Below are 22,474 nucleotides of genomic sequence, written 5' to 3'. Positions count from 1 at the left end.
TTCTGCTATAGGAAAGAAAGAACCTGATTTAGTAGTAGCTCAGTGGTTAGTGCTAAGATTGGGCAGCATTGGAGTCCAGGGTTCAAATCCCTCCAAAGATGACATGTTTAATAGTGCTGTTTTGGTGAGGTCCTGGGTTCATTCCATCAGTTCCTTAAAACAAGTGCAATTCTTAGTTTGATGTTATATAGAAGAAACAAACAGCATCTAGTTAGGGCGGCACGGTAGCTCAGTGGTCTAGCACTGGGCTTTGTGGAGTTGGTTAATTCTGGGTTCAATTCCAACCAAGGACAACATCTGCAAGGAGTTTGTATGTTCTCCCTGTGCTTGCGTGGGTTTCCTCCGGGATCTCCGGTTTCCCCCACACTCCAAAGACATACACAGGTAGGGAGAGAGGGACCCACTGTGCTTCCTGACCGTGCTGTTAAGGATCCAGCAGTGGGTTACGTTTAGATGCTGCTGTCTCTTTTCGACAGCAGCATCTAAACGGTTAGCTAGTGATACACACCCCACACCAGGGGGTTTTGCTAATTAAGATCATGACAGTTGTTATAGGAGTTCAAAGAAATATATACTATAAGATACAGTATATAAAATTGTAGCACTGAGGGTCTTTATTCCAAGGCTAAAAGAAGAAGAAACCTAACAGCAGGGGGCACAGTTAGCTAGTGAACACACCAAACCAGGTGTATATTGTAATATAAAGGAATATAGTCGATATCTAATATGAAAAGCTGAGTGTACGTATGTCCACTAAAGGAATCCACACTGTCGCATTTCGTCACAGACACCTCATATGAATCAGATGATGTGATAGACTATGTGTTGAAGGGAAAAATTAAACTTCGCACTTTACAGTTATATGCAAAAAACTTTAATGTAATGTCAATGAATCTGGGAGCTACGGGTCAATAATAGGAACTGTGATTAGTTGCTATAGGCAATGAAGGACATTCTAAGTATAAGAAGCTATGTGTGAGGTAATATGATATCAGTAGAGACAGACAGACACCAAGTATTACATATATAGCATATATATATATATGCGCCATGCAGGGCCGGCGTCAGTTCTGCTGCCCCCGGGCCGAACGTTCACTGTGTTCTCCTGCATTGAGCATCATCTGTGGGCGGAGCTACCACCCGGCGTCCTGCTCGGTCGCACAGATGAAGGAGTCACAGTGCCAGCCAGCGACCCCCAGCACATCGCTTCCCTCCAGCGCTGTGTGGGCCCCGCAGAGCAAGGTGTCTGTATGTATGTATGTGTGCAGCAGAGCTGTGTCTGTATGATGTGTATCTATGTATGTCAGTGTATATGACTGTATAGAGTTGTCTGTTTATATGTATTTTTGTGAGTTTGTCTTTAAATATGTATATGTACGTGTGTGTGCGTGTTTATGGGGCCCACAAAAACCTGGAGCCGGCCCTGGCGCCATGTCAAGAACAGCCACGGGAGGGGCCCCTCTTGTCAGCAGGCTGCCAAAAATTGAAGGTCTGCCAGCATGGGTAATTAATGTATATATCACCGATTCCCACTAATGGGACATTATATATATATATATATACACACCTCGGTACTCTCGGTACCCCTTGCTGATAGCACCCCTATAATTCCGGTGCCCGAGGTACTGCACCTCCGTCATGCCGATCTGACACTTCCCTGGCTTTATAGTCAGACCAGTGCTTTGAATCTGCCTGAGCAACTGCTTCAGGTGCCCCAGGTGTTCCTACCAAGTGGGCCTAAGATGGCAATGTCATCCAGGTAAGCAACAGCAATCCCTTCTAGTCCCTCGAGCAGCTGGTTGACCAATCGCTGTAAAGTGGCAGGAGCATTTCTCATGCCAAAGGGCATGACAAGATCCATACAGCCTTAATGGGGTGATGGATGCGGACCTTTCTTGTGCTTCCTTGGACATAGGAATCTGCCAGTACCCTCGACTCTGGTCCATGATCGTCAGATACCGGGCCACAGCTCATCGATGCACGGCATTAGGTATGCATCGGGTGCTGTAATGGCATTTAGCCTCCTATAGTCCACACAAAACCAGGTTGTCCAGTCCTTTTTTGGAACCAAAACTACAGGCATGTGTATTGCAAATATAAAAATGGCTATTTTGGAGTTTATAAATTATGTTATACTATAACATTGATTAATCAGACAGACAAAGTGTACATGGTTACAAAATCTTGTATATACTTAAGGATTTCTGTGTGTTTGTCTTGAATATACAGACAAACAATATATCCATTTACCTAGCTCAAATACCTGATGTGTATTCTTGGGAGACTTGAATGCTGTGGGTTTATTACCTTATTGTCTGATGTGTGGTGTATCTCTGGTTCATCTATGCCCAATGACTGGCCATCAAAGGGCATGGATCAATAAGACTACAACACATTAACTTTAAGGCTTGTAATATTGTTCAAGCCTTTTTAAGATCAGCTGAAGTATAGCACAGACAGAAGCTCGTGTTACCTGTACCGAGATGTCCGGTCAGTGTTGGGATTTCCAGGAGTCCTCTGTCTATGTCATGCTTCTCTGATTCTTAATATTCCAGACAGATGATGTCCAAAACTCCTTGGTGATACAGATGAAGTCCAAAACGTAAGTATTTAACTGTACTTAACCTTTGTATGTTCAATATACAAAAGTGTACGCAATATCATACTTTTCCTTTAAGTTTGTATTTCATATTAACCTTTATAATAAAATTACTTATTTGCCTTCTTTAAAGCCGTATCTGAACTTTAGTGCTAAAAATATTAGCAAAACAGCATGGCCCATGCACTTTTGGATCTCCGGATCACCCCCAGGGTTAGCATTTCATAAATCTCCCTCTTTATGTCCTTCTGTACCTCTAGGGAGACACGATATGGGAGTTGACGGACTGTGTCCCTGTGTCTACCTGGTGGGTGGCTAGCAAAGTCTTTCCTGGACATTCGTGAAGGTCAACAGGTAGGGCCATAATACCTCCCGCAGATAGGACCGCCAACACTTTGCTTTCATCTTCCTCGGGAAAGCTACACACAGGAAGAGCAAAGGCTTCCCTGTCATGATAAGCCTGTGTATTGCAAATATAAAAATGGCTATTTTTGAGCACATACATTATGTTATACTATAACATATTGTTTAATCAGACAGACAAAGTGTACATGGTTACAAAATCTTGTGTATCCTTAAGGGTTTCTGTATGTTTGTCTTGAATATAAACGCAGCCAAAATACCATTGTAGCAGAATGCTTATGATTTACTTTCCTCAAATATCTGATGTTTTATGTGTTTGCTATATACACAGACAATATATCCATTTACCTAAAGGCCCCGTCACACTAAGCAACATCGCTAGCAACATCGCTGCTAACAAACAACTTTTGTGACGTAACAGCGATGTTGCTAGCGATGTCGCTGTGTGTGACATCCAGCAACAACCTGGCCCCTGCTGTGAGGTCGTTGGTTGTTGCTGAATGTCCTGGGCCATTTTTTAGTTGTTGCTCTCCCGCTGTGAAGCACAGATCGCTGTGTGTGACAGCGAGACAGCAACAACTAAATGTGCAGGCAGCAGGAGCCGGCTTCTGCGGAGGCTGGTAACCACAGTAAACATCGGGTAACCAAGAAGCCCTGTCCTTGGTTACCCGATATTTACCTTTGTTACCAGCCTCCACCGCTCTCACTGTCAGTGCCGGCTCCTGCTCTGTGCACATGTAGCTGCAGGACACATCGGGTAATTAACCCGATGTGTGCTGTAACTAGGAGAGCAGGGAGCCAGCGCTCAGTGTGCGCTGCTCCCTGCACGTGTAGCTGCGTGCGCTGGTAACCAAGGTAAATATTGGGTTGGTTACCCGATATTTACCTTAGTTACCAAGCGCAGCATCTTCCACGCGGCGCTGGGGGCTGGTCACTGGTTGCTGGTGAGCTCACCAGCAACTCGTGTAGCCACGCTCCAGCGATCCCTGCCAGGTCAGGTTGCTGGTGGGATCGCTGGAGCGTCGCGCAGTGTGACATCTCACCAGCAACCTCCTAGCAACTTACCAGCGATCCCTATCGTTGTTGGGATCGCTGGTAAGTTGTTTAGTGTGACTGGACCTTAACTCAAATACCTAATGTGTACTCTTGGAAGATTTGAATGCTGTGGGTTTATTACCCCATTGTCTGATGTGTGGTGTATCTCTGATTCATCTATGCCCAAAGATTGGCCATCAAAGGGCATGGATCAATAAGACTGCAACACATTAACTCTAAAGGCCCCTTTACACACAGACTTTCTAGTGATCCCACCAGCGATCTCAACCTGGCCGGGATCGCTACCAAGTCTCTGGTAAGCTATCAAACAGGCAGACCTGGCCAACGACGCAACAGCGATCCGGACCTGCAGAACGACCTAGCTAGTCATTGGGGACGTTGTAAAGCAGCTTTTTGAAAGGGAAGTCGCTGTAAAGGCCCCTTTACACACTGAGACCCTGCTGCACAGCGGGAAACAAAGGACCAAAGAATGGTCCTGAACGATTTGTAGCGATCAGCAACTTCACAGCAGGGGCCAGGTCGCTGATGTGTTTCACACACTGCAATGTCGCTGGGGAGGTCGCTATTACGTCACAAAACCGGTGACGTTACAGCAATGTCGTTTGCGATGTTGCAGTGTGTAAAGCCACCTTTAGGTTTGTCATTTTTGGGCAAACTTCTATTAAAGATCAGCTCAAGTATAGCACAGACAGAAGCTCGTGTTTCCTGCTCTGTGAGACGTCCGGGCAGTGATGTCCAGGAGTTCTTTGTCTATGTCATGCTTCTCTGACCTCCAGACAGATGATGTACCAAAACTCCTTGGTGATGTAAGTATTTAACTGTACTTAACCTTTGTATGTTCAATATACAAAAGTGTACGCAATATCATACTTTTCCTTTAAGTTTGTATTTCATATTAACCTTTATAATAAAATTACTTATTTACCTTCTTTAAAGCCGTATCTGAACCTTAGTGCTAAAAATATAGCAAAACAGCCTGTCATGCCTCTTCCTGGCATGGTTGATGGTAACCACATAATTTAAGGCATTGAGGCGCTGATCCATAAGATATGGACCCTCCCAGGCTGCCTGAAGCTTGTTCTGGGTCGTTGGGACTAGGACCCACACCTTCTGACCCACTTCGTACACCCGCTCCCGAGCATGTTGCTCGTACCATAGCTTCTGGCTGGCCTGGGCCTGCACAATATTCGATTGCACCAACCACGTCACTGACTGCATTGTGTCATGGAGACGCATGACATACTCCACAACGGACACTTCAGGGGAGTTTAGTTCCTCTTCAGAGGATTCCTTTACCAGACCAAGAGGCCCCCAGACTCGTCTGTCATACAGGAGCTCTAAGAGGGAGAACCCCGTTGAAACCTGTGGTATCTCTCGGTAAGCAAACAGCAGGTGTGGGTGATACCGCTCCCAGTCACGTCCATGTGACTAAACCAGTATCTTAAGCACCATTCGTACCATTAAATCCCTCACACAAACTATTGGTCTGTCGGTGATAGGCGCTTGATACCAGATGCTGCACTTGCAATTTCTTACAGAGAGCCTCCATTAGACAAGACATGAACTGAGTCCCCTGGTCGGTAAGCATCTTTCTGGGAAATCCTACTTAGGAGGATATGGTCAAGAGGGAATCTGTCACCTTAACTGCCCTAACTGAGGACAGAGCCACTGCCTCCGGATACTGGGTAGCATAGTCTATCACAGTAAGGATGAAACGTTTCCCAGAACTGCTGGGGACGGGCAGAGGTCCAACAATGTCCACAGCGATCCTCTGGAAAAGCTCCTCTATCACCAGCAAAGAGATCAGGGGAGCTTTGGGAGCAGGCCCTGACTTTCCCACTCTTTGACACGTGATACAGGAGCGTCAGTAATTGGCAACATCTATCCCCATTTTGGGCCAGTAGAAGTAGTGAAACAGCCAGGCCTTGGTTTTGCTGACCCCAAGTATCCGGTGAGCAATCTGCAGCAACTCACCCCTAAAACGATAGGGCACCACCAGCTGTCTTCCACTCAGCCACTATTACAGTCTCCCGGTACAACCTCCCCTGGTCCCAGAATACTCTCTCCTTATCGGTCTTGGAGGAGGGTTTCTCTGCAAGGTCCCTTAACGTCTCCAGCCTGGCATCGGTTCATAGAGCCGCCTGGAACTCTTGGCTAGAGGCAGCCAAAAGTGACGTTAAGGTTCCAACCTCACCGGGACCCTGTGGGACCTGCTCTGGGTCCGTAACCAGTTCAGTTATACCTCTTGGTGAAGAGGTGTCAGAAGGCAAGGTGTCATTTGCGTTCTGGGCACTCCGACTGCAGGTGACAGTGCCGATGAAGTCTATCCCCCCGGGGGATAACAACTCCTTCCCTTCAGCCTGACAAGCTCTGGGTGCTACTTGCTCCTCATTCCGTAATACCTTAGGAGCAGTGCCAATCATGGGGCAGCTACCACCAGCCGTGTCACCGTCTGCTGTGACACTGGACAGGTGCATGGAACCACCTTCCTCACGGTCTCCATGCCTGCCTTCACCTCCATTAGCGCAGACACTTACTACCTTTGGGAAATCCTCAGCCATGTCACCCTGCAGCGCAGCATGACTGGGGTTCTCTGCATACTCCTCCACTTTATTACCATACACATCATTAGTAATTACATTCTGATCAGCAACATTTGGATCTCATGACTTTTCGGACTGGGGAGGGTCATCAAGTATCACATGCGCAACCATCCGCATCACATCAGTTCCGAATAACATGCACTGGGAGGTGCTCAGATACACCCATGTCTTTCCACTGTTTCCCAGCATCCCAGTCCAGTAAACGTGGGCCATATGAAAAGAGTGACGCTCACCCCTGAACCCAGTGACAGTCAGGAGTTTTTTAGGAATAAAGTTTTCAGGGGGCACCAGCTTAGGATGGATCAGGGTGTGTGGGGCTGCAGTGTCCTTGAGCCCCATGGTGATGGTGTTGCCCACGGTGATGGAGTGTAAGTTTTAACAAGCCATATCACCCTCTTCCCCCACAACAAAAACAGTTGGACTAGGCCCTTGGGTGTGGGGTTCCTCTTCTGCCTGTCTGGTCAAGAAGAGCTGAGGTGTCCAGGCCAGTCGCAGGAAGAACACCTGCAAGTGTCAGAGGTGGGTTGGGCGCTGGTGGATGACACAGGACCTACAGGTGGCCAGCTGGCAGGGGCAGGTGTTGTAGTTGTCATCTTACTCCCTTTCCAGCTGGCGGCGGACGGCTTATGCACCTCCGATGCACGGTTGGCCTCATAGGTGTCAGTAATCATTGCTGCTGTATTCGTATCCTTTGGTTCCCGGTCTATCACCAACTATCGCTCATCCGCAAGACAAAGGTGTAAGAATTGGTCCTTTACCATCAGGTCCTTTATCTGCTCAGCAGTAGTGGCTGACAGTCCTTGGACCCATTGCTCAAAGTTGGTCCGGAGTCCATCCACAACGTCCCTGTTGCTGTTGTGTGATCCACGCTGGTGGGCCTCATAGTCTCCACTCTGCTCTTGAGGAAATCCGGTAAACGCATCCAGGGCCTTGCCTCACAGCCCTAGGGTTAAGCATCGTGCCCTTTGTCTCAAGGGAAACTGGTACTGCAAGCCTTTTCAAATCACCTCAGAAAGGCATTCAATTCACCTGTCCTTTTCCAACACAGGAAAATGCTCAGGTCGGGCCTTAAAGTTGTTGGCATTATTGGACTCATCATTCAGTGAGGAAGATGCCGGTGTCTGCTGTTGGAGGACTTTCAGTTTGTGGTCTCTCTACGCCTGGCGCTCCCTCTCGTCTCTCAGCCGTCCATCACGGTCATCTGCAGTGAGTTGCTGTAGGGCCATCTGCAAGTAGGAGCCCATGGAGTCCATGCTGCCCCGGTCGCTGCTCTGGCTTGAAGTTGATGGTGGGACCTCTGCAGCAGCACCATCCTGGGCTTGGTTTGCTTCCCCTTCATCAGCACTGAGGGAACGGACGTGCTCTGCTTCCCATTGCAACAGTTCCTTAATAATGGCCTGCCTGTCTGTGCCACAGGCATCAATCAGTCTGGGTTTGAACAGAGCAGCAAGGACATCCTTCTTCTGTTGGCTGTACCAGGCTTTGGTCACTGCATCCATCATTGCCAAATAAAAGATAGGATAGAAAAACAAGAGAGAAGTGATGGGGGGGGGGGGGGGGAAATAACTGCTACAAGTACAGTATTGTTCCAGATATATTAAACACTGAGTTCGATCCTCAAAACTTTTGCACAGATCCTGTAGTTTTTTAGTGAGGGAGGATTGCTCAAATCAGATCTATATCCCACCGCTGCCTCCCAATTTATCAAGAACAGCTGGGTGGGGGTTCACAATGGGTAACATATATATCACCGATTCCCACTAATGAAACATATATATACCTTAGTACCCCCTTGCTGATAGCACCCCAATAATTCTACACACAATAATTCCACTGCCACCACCAAAACCTTCTACAGATAGTTCGAACACCTGTTACAGATAGCAAAAGGCCCTTTGGACGGGATTAGATTCGTATATATTACAAGAGGAAACGATGTTCACTGCGGCAGCGATCACCACATATCGTTACGACGGGGGCGGGTGCAATCACATGCGACATCGCTAGCGATGTCGCAGCGTGTAAAGCACCCTTTACAGAAAATGTTTCACCTCTGTCATTGCCAACAAAGGATATATAACAAAATATTGAGATGAACTTTTGTTATTGACCAAACACTTATTTTCCACCATAATTTGCAAAAAAAATCTTCCAAATCAGACGCGGTGATTTTCTGGATGTTTTCTCATTTTGTCTCTCATAGTTGTGGTCACCGATGTCAATTAGAGGGCTCTATCATCTTTTTAAGTTGGGAGAATGTGCACAATTGGTGGCTGACTAAATACTTTTTTTCCCCCACTGTAATATGCTTTTGCTATTTAAGATCATGACAGCTTTCAGGAGTTCATTTTACTTTAAGAACTATAGCATGTATGCTGCTGACCAGCAGGGATAGTTGAGATTCTTCTGACAGCTTCTGAGTTCATTTTTTTTCCTTAATTCTGCAGAATGTTTTTTTTTTAGTGTAAAAGCAGCAAAACAAGAAAAATATAAATTCTGTATAGTTGTAATAAATAATAAATTCTTCAACTGCTGTTGATTTGTTTATTCTGCCTCCCAGAGATCACATTGACATGGCTCACATTTATCCTGCGCTTTACGCTGAGCGCTTACATCGGGATATGTGGGTAAATTTGTAAAAACGTGATACAGATGACAAAATTCTTAACAGAAAATTCACTGAAATGAGGCAGCGGGAGTCCCTTTGAACTCCCATCTTGCCTTTCGTCCGGCGGTGTCCATCTTTTTATGAGTCTTTTAAGACGTGCTCAAAAGTGTAGTCATCAATAGTTTTGTGCACTTCTGAGCTGAGGCCAAATTGAGTCAGAAGTAACTCTGCTGCTTCATTAGTGAATCAACTGATTCACAAATTTTGGAGATGTAGATGGAACCCCCGATGTAAGCACTCAGCATAGAGAATAGGATAAATGTGTACTAATGTTCTGCTAGCAGTCAACTCAACCCATTAAAAACACAAGTCCTCACCCACTGAGGTCATCACCTGTTAACAGAAATAGAGGCTTTTACAAAAAAAATAAATTCTGTGCTCAGAAATACCAATGCCCTTCTCCCTTCTGAGACACACAGTGTGTCGAACCCACAGTTAATGGCCATATATTTGGCATTGTTGTAGTGAACTATTCTAGGAAAGAAGGGAATTTTGTTTACTTACCGTAAATTCCTTTTCTTCTAGCTCCTATTGGGAGACCCAGACAATTGGGTGTATAGCTTCTGCCTCCGGAGGCCACACGAAGTATTACACTTTAAAAGTGTAACCCCTCCCCTCTGCCTATACACCCTCCCGTGCATCACGGGCTCCACAGTTTTGGTGCAAAAGCAGGAAGGAGGAAAACTTATAAATTGGTCTAAGGTAAATTCAATCCGAAGGATGTTCGGAGAACTGAAAACCATGAACCAAAAGAACAATTCAACATGAACAACATGTGTACACAAAAGAACAAACAGCCCGAAGGGAACAGGGGCGGGTGCTGGGTCTCCCAATAGGAGCTAGAAGAAAAGGAATTTACGGTAAGTAAACTAAATTCCCTTCTTCTTTGTCGCTCCATTGGGAGACCCAGACAATTGGGATGTCCAAAAGCAGTCCCTGGGTGGGTAAAAGAATACCTCGATAAAAAGAGCCGAAACGGCCCCCTCTTACAGGTGGGCAACCGCCGCCTGGAGGACTCGCCTACCTAGACTGGCGTCTGCCGAAGCATAGGTGTATGCACCTGATAGTGTTTCGTGAAAGTGTGCAGACTAGACCAGGTAGCTGCCTGACACACCTGCTGAGCCGTAGCCCGGTGCCGCAATGCCCAGGACGCACCCACGGCTCTGGTAGAATGGGCTTTCAGCCCTGAAGGAAGCGGAAGCCCAGAAGAACGGTAGGCTTCAAGAATCGGTTCCTTGATCCACCGAGCCAAGGTTGACTTGGAAGCCTGTGAACCCTTACGCTGGCCAGCGACAAGGACAAAGAGCGCATCTGAACGGCGCAGGGGCGCCGTGCGAGACACTTAGAACCAGAGTGCCCTCACTAGATCTAATGAGTGCAAATCCTTTTCGCATTGGTGAATTGGATTAGGGCAAAATGAAGGTAAGGAGATATCCTGATTGAGATGAAAAGGAGATACCCCCTTAGGGAGAAATTCCGGGACAGGACGCAGAACCACCTTATCCTGGTGAAAAACCAGGAAGGGGGCTTTGCATGACAGCGCTGCAAGCTCCGACACTCTTCGGAGTGATGTAACTGCCACTAGAAATGCCACCTTCTGCGAAAGACGTGATAAAGAGACATCCCGCAGCGGCTCGAAAGGTGGCTTCTGAAGAGCCGTTAGTCCCACCTTACAAGCGTCCGCTGGAACCCTGGGACCTTAACAGGGTGCTATGTGGCGAACTCCCTGCAGGAACGTGCGGACCTGCGGAAGCCTGGCCAGGCGCTTTTGAAAAAATACGGAGAGCGCCGATACTTGTCCCTTGAGAGAGCCGAGTGACAAACCCTTGTCCATTCTGGATTGAAGGAAGGAAAGAAAAGTGGGTAAGGCAAACGGCCAGGGAGTAAAACCATTATCAGAGCACCAGGATAAGAAGATCCGCCAAGATCTGTAATAGATTTTGGCGGACGTTGGTTTCCTGGCCTGTCTCATAGTGGCAATGACATCCTGAGATAATCCTGAAGACGCTAGGAGCCAGGACTCAATGGCCACACAGTCAGGTTGAGGGCCACAGAATTCAGATGGAAAAACGGCCCTTGTGACAGCAAGTCTGGGCGGTCTGGAAGCGCCCACGGTTGACCCACCGTGAGATGCCACAGATCCGGGTACCACGATCGCCTCGGCCAATCTGGAGCGACGAGAATGGCGCGATGGCAGTCGGACCTGATCTTGCGTAACACTCTGGGCAGCATCCCCAGAGGAGGAAATACATAAGGCAGTCGAAACTGCGACCAATCCTGAACTAATGCGTCCGCCGCCAGAGCTTTGTGATCTTGGGACCGGGCCATGAATGCCGGGACTTTGTTGTTGTGTCGTGACGCCATGAGATCGACGTCCGGCGTTCCCCAGCGGCGACAGATATCTCGAAACACGTCTGGGTGAAGAGACCATTCCCCCGCGTCCATGCCCTGACGACTGAGAAAATCTGCTTCCCAGTTTTCTACGCCCGGGATGTAAACTGCGGAGATCGTGGAGGCTGTGGCTTCCACCCACTGCAGAATCCGCCTGACTTCCTGGAAGGCCTGACGACTGCGCGTGCCGCCCTGGTGGTTGATGTATGCGACGGCAGTGGCGTTGTCCGACTGTATACGGATCTGTCTGCCCTCCAGCCACCGATGGAAAGCCAATAGGGCTAGATACACTGCCCTTATCTCCAGAATATTGATCTGAAGGGATGACTCTATCGGAGTCCAGGTTCCCTGAGCCCTGTGGTGGAGGAAAACCGCTCCCCACCCTGACAGGCTCGCATCCGTGGTGACCACAGCCCAGGTTGGGGGTAGGAAGGATTTTCCTTGCGATAGAGAATTGGGAAGGAGCCACCACTGAAGAGAGGTCTTGGTTGCAAGGGACAGAAAGACGTTCCTGTCGAGGGAAGTCGACCTCCTGTCCCATTTGCGGAGAATGTCCCATTGGAGTGGCCGCAGATGGAATTGCGCGAACGGCACTGCCTCCATCGCTGCCACCATCTTCCCCAGGAAGTGCATGAGGCGCCTCAAGGGGTGTGACTGACCCCGAAAAAGAGATTGCACCCCTGCCTGCAGAGAAAGCCGTTTGTCCAGCGGTAGCTTGACTACCGCTGACTGTGTATGAAACTCCATCCCGAGGTAAGTCAGTGATTGGTTCGGTGTCAACTTGGATTTTGGGAAGTTGATTATCCACCCGAACTGCTGGAGAGTCGCCAGAGCGACGGTAAGGCTGTGTTGACACGCCACCCGAGAAGGTGCCCTGACTAGGAGATCGTCTAAGTAGGGAATCACCGAGTGGCCCTGAGAGTGTAGGACCGCCACAACGGATGCCATGACTTTGGTGAACACCCGTGGGGCTGTCGCCAGGCCGAAAGGCAATGCCACGAACTGAAGGTGTTCGTCCCTGATGGCGAAACACAGGAAACGTTGATGTTCGGGTGCGATCGGCACATGGAGATAAGCATCTTTGATGTCGATCGATGCTAGGAAGTCTCCTTGTGACAGCGAGGCGATGACCGAGCGGAGAGATTCCATCCGAAACCGTCTGGTGCTCACATGTCTGTTGAGTAGTTTGAGGTCCAGAACGGGACGAAATGATCCGTCCTTCTTTGGCACCACGAACAAGTTGGAGTAAAAGCCGCGGCCATGTTCCTGAGGGGGAACAGGGATCACAACTCCTTCTGTCTTCAGAGCGTCCACTGCCTGAAAAAGTGCGTCGGCCCGAGTGGGGGGCGGAGAGGTTCTGAAGAAACGAGTCGGAGGACGAGAGCTGAACTCTATCCTGTAACCGTGAGACAGAATGTCTCTCACCCATCGGTCTTGAACATGTGGCCACCAGGCGTCGCAAAAGCGGGAGAGCCTGCCACCGACCGAGGATGCGGTTCTGGACGAAGAGGATTGGGACTTGGCGGAGGGACGAAAGGACCGAAACCTCGATTGAATTTTCCGTTGCTGAGGTCTCTTAGGTTTGGACTGGGGTAAGGAGGAGTCCTTTCCCTTGGATTCCTTAATAATCTCATCCAATCGCTCGCCAAACAAACGGTCGCCACAAAACGGCAAACCGGTTAAGAACCTCTTGGAGGCCGAGTCTGCCTTCCATTCGCGCAGCCACATGGCCCTGCGGACTGCCACAGAATTAGCGGATGACACCGCTGTACGGCTAGCAGAGTCTAGGACTGCGTTCATGGCGTAGGAAGAAAAAGCTGACGCTTGAGAAGTCAGAGACGCAACCTGCGGAGCAGAATTACGTGTGACTGCATTAATCTCAGCCAGACAAGCCAAGATAGCTTGGAGTGCCCACACGGCTGCAAAGGCCGGGGCAAAAGACGCGCCCGTGGCTTCATAGATGGATTTCACCAGGAGCTCTATCTGCCTGTCAGTGGCATCTTTTAGCGATGAACCATCTGCAACCGATACCACAGATCTAGCCGCCAATCTAGAGACTGGAGGATCCACCTTGGGACACTGAGCCCAACCCTTAACTACGTCAGAGGGGAAGGGGTAACGTGTGTCAGTAAGGCGCTTAGTAAAGCGCTTGTCCGGAACCGCTCTGGGCTTCTGGACAGCATCTCTGAAGTTAGAGTGATCGAAAAACGCACTCCGTGTACGTTTGGGGAACCGAAACTGGTGTTTCTCCTGCTGAGAAGCCGACTCCTCTACAGGTGGAGGCGGGGGAGACAGATCTAACACCTGGTTGATGGACGAGATAAGATCATTTACTAAGGCGTCCCCTTCAGGTGTATCAAGATTGAGGGCAACGTCAGGTTCAGAGCCCTGAGCTGCGACGTCCGCCTCATCCTCCAGAGAGTCCTCAAGCTGGGAACCCGAGCAGCGTGAAGAAGTCGGGGAAGATTCCCAGCGAGCCCGCTTAGCCGGTCGGGGACTGTGGTCCGGGCAGGAGTCCTCCGCGTGGGTCCTAGGGCCCAACCTGGGAGCGCGCTGCGGCGCGGACCGAGAGGGGCCTGGAGGCGCCGATCCAACAGGGACCGGGGCCTGTGTAAGGACCGGTCTGGACTGCAAAGCTTCTAGCAGCTTGGCAGACCATTTGTCCATAGACTGAGCCATGGATTGTGAAAGTGACTCAGAGAGTTTCTCAGCAAAAGCAGCAAACTCTGTCCCTGCCGCCTGGACAGGGGGAGCAGGGGGGTCTACCTGAGCCGAGGGGCCCACTAGTGACCGAGGCTCCGGCTGAGCAAGCGAAACAGGGGTCGAGCATTGCTCACAGTGAGGGTAGGTGGAACCCGCAGGTAACATGGCCCCACAAGAGGTACAGGTCGCAAAAAAAACCTGTGCCTTAGCACCTTTGCTCCTTGTGGACGACATGCTGTTGTCTCCTAGGAGAGTGATCACTGAGGGTATATGGGAAGGGGTATACAGCCCGACCGAACAGAAATATGTATATAAATACGTATCTATTCCGGCACCCTAGGGGGGACCAGCACCGGGTGACCGGTGTGGCTTACCGACCGCTAAAAAGCGGAGTGTGTGTCCTCCAGATTCCCTGCCTTAGGTCTCCCAGAGCTGCAGAGCTCTTCCCTGATAATCCTCCACCGGCAGAATGCCAAAAACATGGCTGCCGGAGCTCTCAGGGGAGGAGTGGAGCTGTGGGCGGTTCTAGAAAAAGTGTGGGAATCTGGGGTCCCCACAGTGATCAGTGAGGGGGGAGGAAACATACAGGATGCTCCGGCCCTCACATCCGACGTCAGGTCGGCAGTCCCGCCCTTACCCCTGACAGGCAGGCCCGGGGGCGGGATTTTTGCTACTAGGCCGCGATGAAGCCGGGGACTAAGTTTAAGACCGCGGCCGACAAGCAGGCGCGGTCGGCGCGGAAGTCCGCCGGTCTTCACAAATCAGCAGCTGCTGCAGCGTCCGGGAAGAAGGCGCTCCATGCACAGTCCCCATGGGGACACAGAGTACCTTATAGATGCAGGGCCCGGTCCCTGAGGATGAATAGACTCCTGTCCGGCAGATTCCCACAGGGGCTGCGGAGGGAGCCCGGTCCCAGTGAATGGATGACCGGTCAGGATCCCAGTTCTCCCAGAGCCACTAAGGGATGGTGAAGGAAAACGGCATGAGGCTCCGGCCTTTGTACCCGCAATGGGTACCTCAACCTTAACAGCACCGCCGACATAGTGGGGTGAGAAGGGAGCATGCCGGGGGCCCCGTGGGGGTCCTCTTTTCTTCCAACCGATATAACTAATCTGAGAATGCATGAGTGGATGTGTGCCTCCTTCCACACAAAGCATAAAAACTGAGGAGCCCGTGATGCACGGGAGGGTGTATAGGCAGAAGGGGAGGGGCCTTACACTTTTAAGTGTAATACTTTGTGTGGCCTCCGGAGGCAGAAGCTATACACCGAATTGTCTGGGTCTCCCAATGGAGCGACAAAGAAAAATGCGCTCCAGTCAAATGGCGCTCCTTCCCTTCTGAGCCCTGCAGTGCGGCCAAACAGCCCAATAGTATAACATTTTGTGACACACCTGTGGTGTCAACTGTGCTCACTGTACTACTAGATGAGCAGTTCAGTTTCTAAAATGGGGTCACTTGTGGGGGATTTCTGCTTTTCTGACACCTCAAGGGCTTTCCCAATGTCACATGGCACCTCCAAATAATTCCAACTTAATCTCAACTCAAATATGGCGCGCTTTTCCTTCTTCACTTCGTATGGGCTAAAATAACATTTTTGTGGGATAAAGTAAAATTCTCTTTTTTCCCTTCCACATTGCTTTAGTTCCTATAAAGCACCTGAAGTATTCGTAAACTTCAAATGGCATGACCAAACTTTCAAAATGCCCAATGGTATTGAAAGCGGTTTTCCATTCAACCTCTTCTCTGATTCTAACCAGATTGTAAGCCCCCCTTAAGTCCAACTTGGAGAGGATAAGGGTCTCAGACAGTAATCTGATTCAATTTCCGAAAACCCAAACAAGGGCAGAGACCCCCGTCTTACTTCTTAACGAAGAAGAACCCTGCAACCACAGGCAAAGAGGAGGGTCTGGATAAGGCTACTTTCACACTTGCGTTGAACGGTATCCGTTGCATTGCGTTGTGTGACGGATGCAACGGATGCGTTGCATATAATGGCACAACGGATGCAACGGATTGTACAAAACGGAAAGCTTTTTTTTTAAATTTATTTTTTCTTCTTTACAGTTTTACCGGCAGCAGACTATTGTGAACGGCTCAGCTGAGATCTCTCAATAGCCAGCTGCCGGGCGCTCAGCTGAGCGCTCTCACATGCCGGCGGCCAGGGGCGCTCAGCTGAGAGCTCTCACATGCCGGTGGCCGGGGGCGCTCAGCTGAGTGCTCTCACATGCCGTCGGCCGCAGGCGCTCAGCTGAGAGCTCTCATATGCCGGCGGCCAGGGGCGCTCAGCTGAACGCTCTCACATGCCGGCGGCCAGGTGCACTCAGCTGAACGTTCGGCCACCGAGAAACAAAATAAAGTTTCTGTGATTTAAAAAAAAAAATGAGTACGCGCAGTGAGAAATAAAGGTTTCTGCCGCTCAAAAAAACGTTACATGCTGCATTCATTCCGCCCGACGCAGCGTCAATATAACGACGCTGCGTCGTCCATCGGATGCAACACTGACACTTGCGTTACAGTGCGTCGTCCGTACAAGTCTATGGAGAATAGCGCAGTGCGTTAACGGACTGCGCTATTCTCCATAGTGACGGACTGCGCTGAACGCAAGTGTGAAAGTAACCTAATTCACTTCTCCAGACTTTCAGCAATGTACTCTTTCATGGCTTGTCTCTCTGGGTCATAAAGATTATACAGTCTGGACTTGTAAAATTTTACTCCAGGAAGCAGAAAAAAAAAAAAAAGCTTAAAAAATGCCCCCAAAAAAAACAACGTATTTCATGTACACACCAACCATGCTGCTATATAAACTTTGAAAGCATATTAAGAAATAATAATTAAACAAGAGAAAAAAGTCTTTTAAATGTCTCTACATTTTACAAGCATATATATTCCATGCACAGGTAAAAAAGAAGCACATACAAAATAATAGAACGACATATATTTCCAATAATAGTTTTACAAGCGGTAAACAAAGGAAAAAAACAAACAAGCAGTGCGCTAAAACTGTGAAATATCGCAGCTTAAATATTCAGTTAAAACATCAAAGTTCATCATTATGTACTGAAAAGACACAAAAAAATATATGCAAGTACAAAATGCCATGCAAAATACATCATCTTCGTTGTCTATACTTAACCAAACAAATGTAATAAAAAAAAACCAAAAAAAACAATCTGGCAAATTCTCTCTTTTATAGTCAGAACTCTCTGTTCGCTTTACAGGTATATCATAAAAATTGTTTAAAACGTCATTTACCTAGAACACGTCAGCATGATTTTATACACCAGCCATTTTAACGGATGTGATATAGTTTTCGCAATTATAAGTGATTTACTAACATGCATCGATTTGGGTAACAGAGCGGCTATTCTCTCCAATCACAGTTACGGTGGAGGATCACGTACAAAATGTCCTTTATTATTTTTTTTTCTTGCAGTTACCTCAATATCTCCGTTTTCGTAATAGAAGAAAGAATTCATAATCTAGTGTCCTCAGTGCCTCAAAAAGCCAAGCTTCCTTTACAGAATTACTCCTATCTATAGATTACACCCCTGGCAAAAAGGTGCCCACCCAAAATTTAGCTCGGCTTGGAAGATACACTTGAACGTCAGCCACTGGAGTGAGACCCTGTTAAAAAATATTTGAAGCTCCTGGTGATGGACTCTTAATTATTCTGAAACTTTACTTTCGGATGAGGAATTACGAAGTCTAGTAAAAAAAATAAAAATGTATTGACTGACTACATCGTGACCACCTAATCGTCGAGGCAGGGATCGATGACATTAGTATTTTTTCTTAAGACAATCTACCCTACTTCATTATTTGGTGAATCCCGCATGTAGTAAAAGCAAAGTAAAGCCTCCCCGGGACCGTGACTTCCATTTACAAGGTTTCGCTCCAAAAGCCGTTGAGTCCATGAGCACCACATATCCCGTTATAAGTCTATAATCTTCACATCGTGTCCTATTTATAAATGAAGGTGCTTTTATTGTAGCCGGTGGTTTCTCTATCACATGATTCACTATTACATGAGGAAAAAAAATAATAATACCACAGGAGATGCAGGTGGCATAGTGGGGACCAACGATGGCGGCGACATCGCGAAAGTGCGTGGTTTAATGTACAAATAAATAGAGAAGGGAAGAAGCTAGATACAAGCTGACCATGATGGGGAAAAAAAAAACAACTAAAAAAAGTGCCGCTAACAGAATGGAGAAGCCGTGGGGTCGAAGGTTTTGAAAACTTCTTTGAGAGGTTTGTCATCGTCGTCGTCACCATCGCCCTTGCTTTCTTGGTTGGCGGGAGCTGCTGGTTTGATCTGCCTGGGATCACTGTACTGAGGTCGTATGAGTCCTGCCAAAGCCGAGACGGGAAGGTTGTGAACTGCCGGCGCTGCTGTGGTTTTACTTGTCGTCTCTATTTTATCAGCAGAACAGTCAGTTTTGTCCTCGGCGTCCTCCTGACTTCCAGTCGGTCCTTCAGTGGGTTGTTGCTGAGTTTCCTCTGTTTCCTCAGACTTGGCTTCATCGATGGTCTTTTTCGGGGGGTGATCTCCATTCTGTCCTACAGGGAGCACAACAGTCTCTGTTGAACTTGTGGTGTCGTCCCGTTGACTGTACAGACTGATATTTTTTAGGATAGACCCAGGACTGGTCAATCTAGTACTAGCAGGAGACACTTTCGGAGCAAACGATGAAAGGATGTCTTGGGCAGGTTTAATGGATGACGGCGGTGAACCCATTGATGATCTGGCTGCTAAGCGGGGATCCCCTTTGGGTGACAGTGGTTCTTTCACTGTGTTGTGCTGACTGTCAGAGCTGGGGGATCTATGGAGTCTGCTATGGAGGCTTTTTTGAAGCCGAGGGTCGTTCATCTTGTTGATAGTAACATGTGTATCAGGTGGTTCGGTGTAGCCGCCCTTAGATAAAACACTCGCTTGTTTGGCTTTGTGCTCTAGTCTGGGATCCACCCTTTCCAGTCTAGGGTCGGCACCGGACTGGTGAACCTCTGTGGACAGTGACCTGCTTTTATTAAGCCTCTGGTCAGCGATAAGTGGGGGTAATGGCAAATTGATGGATGAAACAAAATCAGGTTTTGGAGGGGGAACTGGGAGTAGATCTTCCGGTGCCCAGACAACAAGTTTAGCAAAGTTGGGTTTGGACAGAACGACGTCCATTTTAATATGGCTGAACTGTCTCAGCTTACAACGTGGGTCCCTCAAAGTCACTCCTGGTAACATATCTAACGGTATGATGGCCGTCTTCTCTCTTAGCTCCCTTTCGGCGTCTTCGTCGTCATCATCAATCCCTTTCTGCTTGACGTTGACTGCAGAGTGAGGAAGGTGACTTCCAGGGGGAGGCTCATGTTTAACCTTCCTAGGGTCGCGTGCCACTCTTGGGTCAGATATGCTGCTCTCGGTGTACTGTGCAGGACTCAGGCCCGGGTTCAGTCTTAGCCTTGGGTCATAGGTCTGACCACCGCCAAGAGCTGTCCGGTCTTTTGCCAACCTTGGGTCGCAACTTTGAGGAGCGCACTGCTGCTCAGTGGAGTTGTTCCTTGCCAGTTTGGTTTGGTTGCGCAGCGTTTTTAAGATAGAACTGACGCCGCTCCCGTCTTCTTCCTCACTGCTGTACCAGTTTGCAAATTCATCTGAAATAAATCACAAGCAATGTTAAAATGGGGGCTCAGAATCACTTCATTAAGGAACTCAGCAGGAGGTTGTTGAGATCCTTCATGTGGTCCCAGACAGACTGGAGAATGAGCCTTGATTTCACATCGTCCCATCTGTCTGGGATCAAATTAAGGATCTGCAGAAGCCTCAAACAGAAGATCTGTGGTCAGTTCTCCAAGATGTTTGTAACAACCTCCTGTAGAGTTCCCTCAGAAACTGTGTACAAGTGACTGAGAAGAAGTGATGGAGGAGAAGGGAGGTATTCACATTGATTTAACTTTGCTTTTGTTCATTGAGTTAATATTGTGATAAGTGATAAAATGTCTTCTATCTCTATTACTTCACTTTTTTGCACAGAAATATAATACAATATATTTTATTATATATATATATATATATATATATATATATAGAGATATATATATATATATATATATATATATATATATATGTGTGTGTGTGTGTGTAGTGTGTCTGTATGTATGTATGAGATATATATATATATATATACATATATATACACATATATATATTATATATATATATACACACATACAGTGCCTACAAGTAGTCTTCAACCCCCTGAAGATTTAGCAGGTTTGATAAGATGCAAATAAGTTAGAGCCTGCAAACTTCAAACAAGAGCAGGATTTATTAACAGATACATAAATCTTACAAACCAACAAGTTATGTTGCTCAGTTAAATTTTAATAAATTTTCAACATAAAAGTGTGGGTCAATTATTATTCAACCCCTAGGTTTAATATTTTGTGGAATAACCCTTGTTTGCAATTACAGCTAATAATCGTCTTTTATAAGACCTGATCAGGCCGGCACAGGTCTCTGGAGTTATCTTGGCCCACTCCTCCATGCAGATCTTCTCCAAGTTATCTAGGTTCTTTGGGTGTCTCATGTGGACTTTAATCTTGAGCTCCTTCCACAAGTTTTCAATTGGGTTAAGGTCAGGAGACTGACTAGGCCACTGCAACACCTTGATTTTTTCCCTCTTGAACCAGGCCTTGGTTTTCTTGGCTATGTGCTTTGGGTCGTTGTCTTGTTGGAAGATGAAATGACAACCCATCTTAAGATCCTTGATGGAGGAGCGGAGGTTCTTGACCAAAATCTCCAGGTAGGCCGTGCTATTCATCTTCCCATGGATGCGGACCAGATGGCCAGGCCCCTTGGCTGTGAAACAGCCCCACAGCATGATGCTGCCACCACCATGCTTGACTGTAGGGATGGTATTCTTGGGGTCGTATGCAGTGCCATCTAGTCTCCAAACGTCACATTTGTGGTTGGCACCAAAGATCTCGATCTTGGTCTCATCAGACCAGAGAACCTTGAACCAGTCTGTCTCAGAGTCCTCCAAGTGATCATGAGCAAACTGTAGACGAGCCTTGACATGACGCTTTGAAAGTAAAGGTACCTTACGGGCTCGTCTGGAACGGAGACCATTGCGGTGGAGTACGTTACTTATGGTATTGACTGAAACCAATATCCCCACTGCCATGAGATCTTCCCGGAGCTCCTTCCTTGTTGTCCTTGGGTTAGCCTTGACTCTTCGGACAAGCCTGGCCTCGGAACGGGAGGAAACTTTCAAAGGCTGTCCAGGCCGTGGAAGGCTAACAGTAGTTCCATAAGCCTTCCACTTCTGGATGATGCTCCTAACAGTGGAGACAGGTAGGCCCAACTCCTTGGAAAGGGTTTTGTACCCCTTGCCAGCCTTGTGACCCTCCACGATCTTGTCTCTGATGGCCTTGGAAGGCTCCTTTGTCTTTCCCATGTTGACCTAGTATGAGTGCTGTTCACAAGTTTGGGGAGGGTCTTAATTAGTCAGAAAAGGCTGGAAAAAGAGATAATTAATCCAAACATGTGAAGCTCATTGTTCTTTGTGCCTGAAATACTTCTTAATACTTTAGGGGAACCAAACAGAATTCTGGTGGTTTGAGGGGTTGAATAATAAATGACCCTCTGAATAAACTTATCACAATTTAAAAAAAAAACAAAAAACAAATAACATTCTTTTTTGCTGCATTTCACACTTCCAGGCTGATCTACAGTCCAAACGTCACAATGCCAAGTTAATTCCGAATGTGTAAACCTGCGAAATCTGCAGGGGGTTGAATACTACTTGTAGGCACTGTATATATATACACATACGCAGTCAGCTGTAGAGGGAGAAAACCCTGCTAACCCCCTAACTGCCAATGTCAATCTTTGACAGTGGCATTTACAGCATGTGGTCTGGGAACTGTGGCCACCATTTTTTTCCCTCCAAACACAAAATAAAAGTGTGGACATATTTTATGGCATACACACCTTCCTCTCTGCTCATGGCCCTCTGCGGTGGAGGTTGACTGGTGTCCGTGCCATCCAATACTTTTCCAATTCTTGAGAATAAAACCTTATGCATGGCTAAAAAG

The 22,474-nt window shown here is 47.7% G+C and overlaps 1 protein-coding gene across 1 annotated transcript in view; it reads right to left on the bottom strand.

Moving 5' to 3' along the window:
• Positions 1-17,232: 17,232 nt before the first annotated feature.
• ZC3H6 (zinc finger CCCH-type containing 6) overlaps positions 17,233-22,474 on the bottom strand; it is a 134,288-nt gene continuing 129,046 nt past the window's right edge. Inside the window, exons 11-12 of the mRNA XM_075330155.1 lie at positions 22,371-22,466; positions 17,233-20,029 (exon numbers count right to left, since the gene is read on the bottom strand). Of these exons, the coding sequence (XP_075186270.1) occupies positions 18,582-20,029; positions 22,371-22,466 (1,544 nt within the window). The 3' untranslated portion in view covers positions 17,233-18,581. The remainder of the gene's footprint in view (positions 20,030-22,370; positions 22,467-22,474) is intronic.

The sequence above is a fragment of the Anomaloglossus baeobatrachus genome, chromosome 12 (genome assembly GCF_048569485.1).
Source record: "Anomaloglossus baeobatrachus isolate aAnoBae1 chromosome 12, aAnoBae1.hap1, whole genome shotgun sequence".
NCBI classification, from domain to species: Eukaryota; Metazoa; Chordata; class Amphibia; order Anura; family Aromobatidae; genus Anomaloglossus; species Anomaloglossus baeobatrachus.
The sequence above is the reverse complement of the archived record's forward strand: the minus strand, read 5'-3'. Positions and strand labels throughout refer to the sequence as shown.